The sequence below is a fragment of the Fulmarus glacialis genome, unplaced genomic scaffold (assembly GCF_000690835.1).
Source record: "Fulmarus glacialis isolate BGI_N327 unplaced genomic scaffold, ASM69083v1 scaffold48797, whole genome shotgun sequence".
NCBI classification, from domain to species: domain Eukaryota; kingdom Metazoa; phylum Chordata; class Aves; order Procellariiformes; family Procellariidae; genus Fulmarus; species Fulmarus glacialis.
Genome location: NW_009224750.1, coordinates 1 through 738, shown reverse-complemented (window position 1 = coordinate 738; position 738 = coordinate 1). Strand labels below are relative to the sequence as shown.

Sequence of the window (738 nt, the reverse complement as noted above, 5' to 3'; positions counted from 1 at the left end):
CCGCCTGCCGTAACTCTACAGGGCAGCAGAGAGGGAAGGAAAAGGTTTGAAACCTGAGCGACAGAGCAGCGCGCCTGAACTTTTACCTGCTGTGGAGGGAAGACACTGAGGCTGAATGACTCTCAGGGTCAAAAGAAATTAAGAAAAGAAGATCTGCACATACTGTCTCCAATCTACATAGAAAGATAGTGTAAAAGATGGAGTACATTGGTAAATGGAGACTTGGCAAAGAACAGTTAATTTTCAGATAATAGCGATGAGGAAATTAATAGAATTTGGTCTACTGAAACTCTAATAGGTTTGTTATCATTGCTTTAACCTCTGACTTCCACAGATGTTTTGCTCATACCATATGCTTCTTCAATAAGAGCGCAGTAAGGATTAATGCCAGTGCCACTGCGTTTGGATTCCTGCTCTCCAAGCCTCAGGATGTTCTCCAGCCCATTCAGTGCTACTTGCACAATCTTTGAGTCCATTACTGTAAGGAGGTCACAGAGTGGTTTGATGCATCCCAGTTCTACTAAATACCTGAAAAACACCACATGGAACCCAGTAAATTGTCTGCAAAATTATAACCCATGTAGCCATTTAAGCACTTAGCGTGAAGGTCTAAGAACCAAACCAATCAGATAAAATATTGACTCGATTGGAGAAACTATATATATCTATACATATGAAATAATAATTTAATTTCGTAAGTTAAGGTCACAATTCTATAATTACCATTTATAAATATTT

The 738-nt window shown here is 39.0% G+C and overlaps 1 protein-coding gene across 1 annotated transcript in view; it reads right to left on the bottom strand.

Moving 5' to 3' along the window:
* Positions 1-526, bottom strand: part of LOC104079992 (importin subunit alpha-5-like) — a 4,137-nt gene extending 3,611 nt beyond the window's left edge. The window contains exon 1 of the mRNA XM_009582227.1: positions 350-526. Coding sequence (XP_009580522.1) covers positions 350-476 — 127 coding nt within the window. The 5' untranslated portion in view covers positions 477-526. The remainder of the gene's footprint in view (positions 1-349) is intronic.
* Between the last annotated feature and the right edge of the window lie 212 nt (positions 527-738).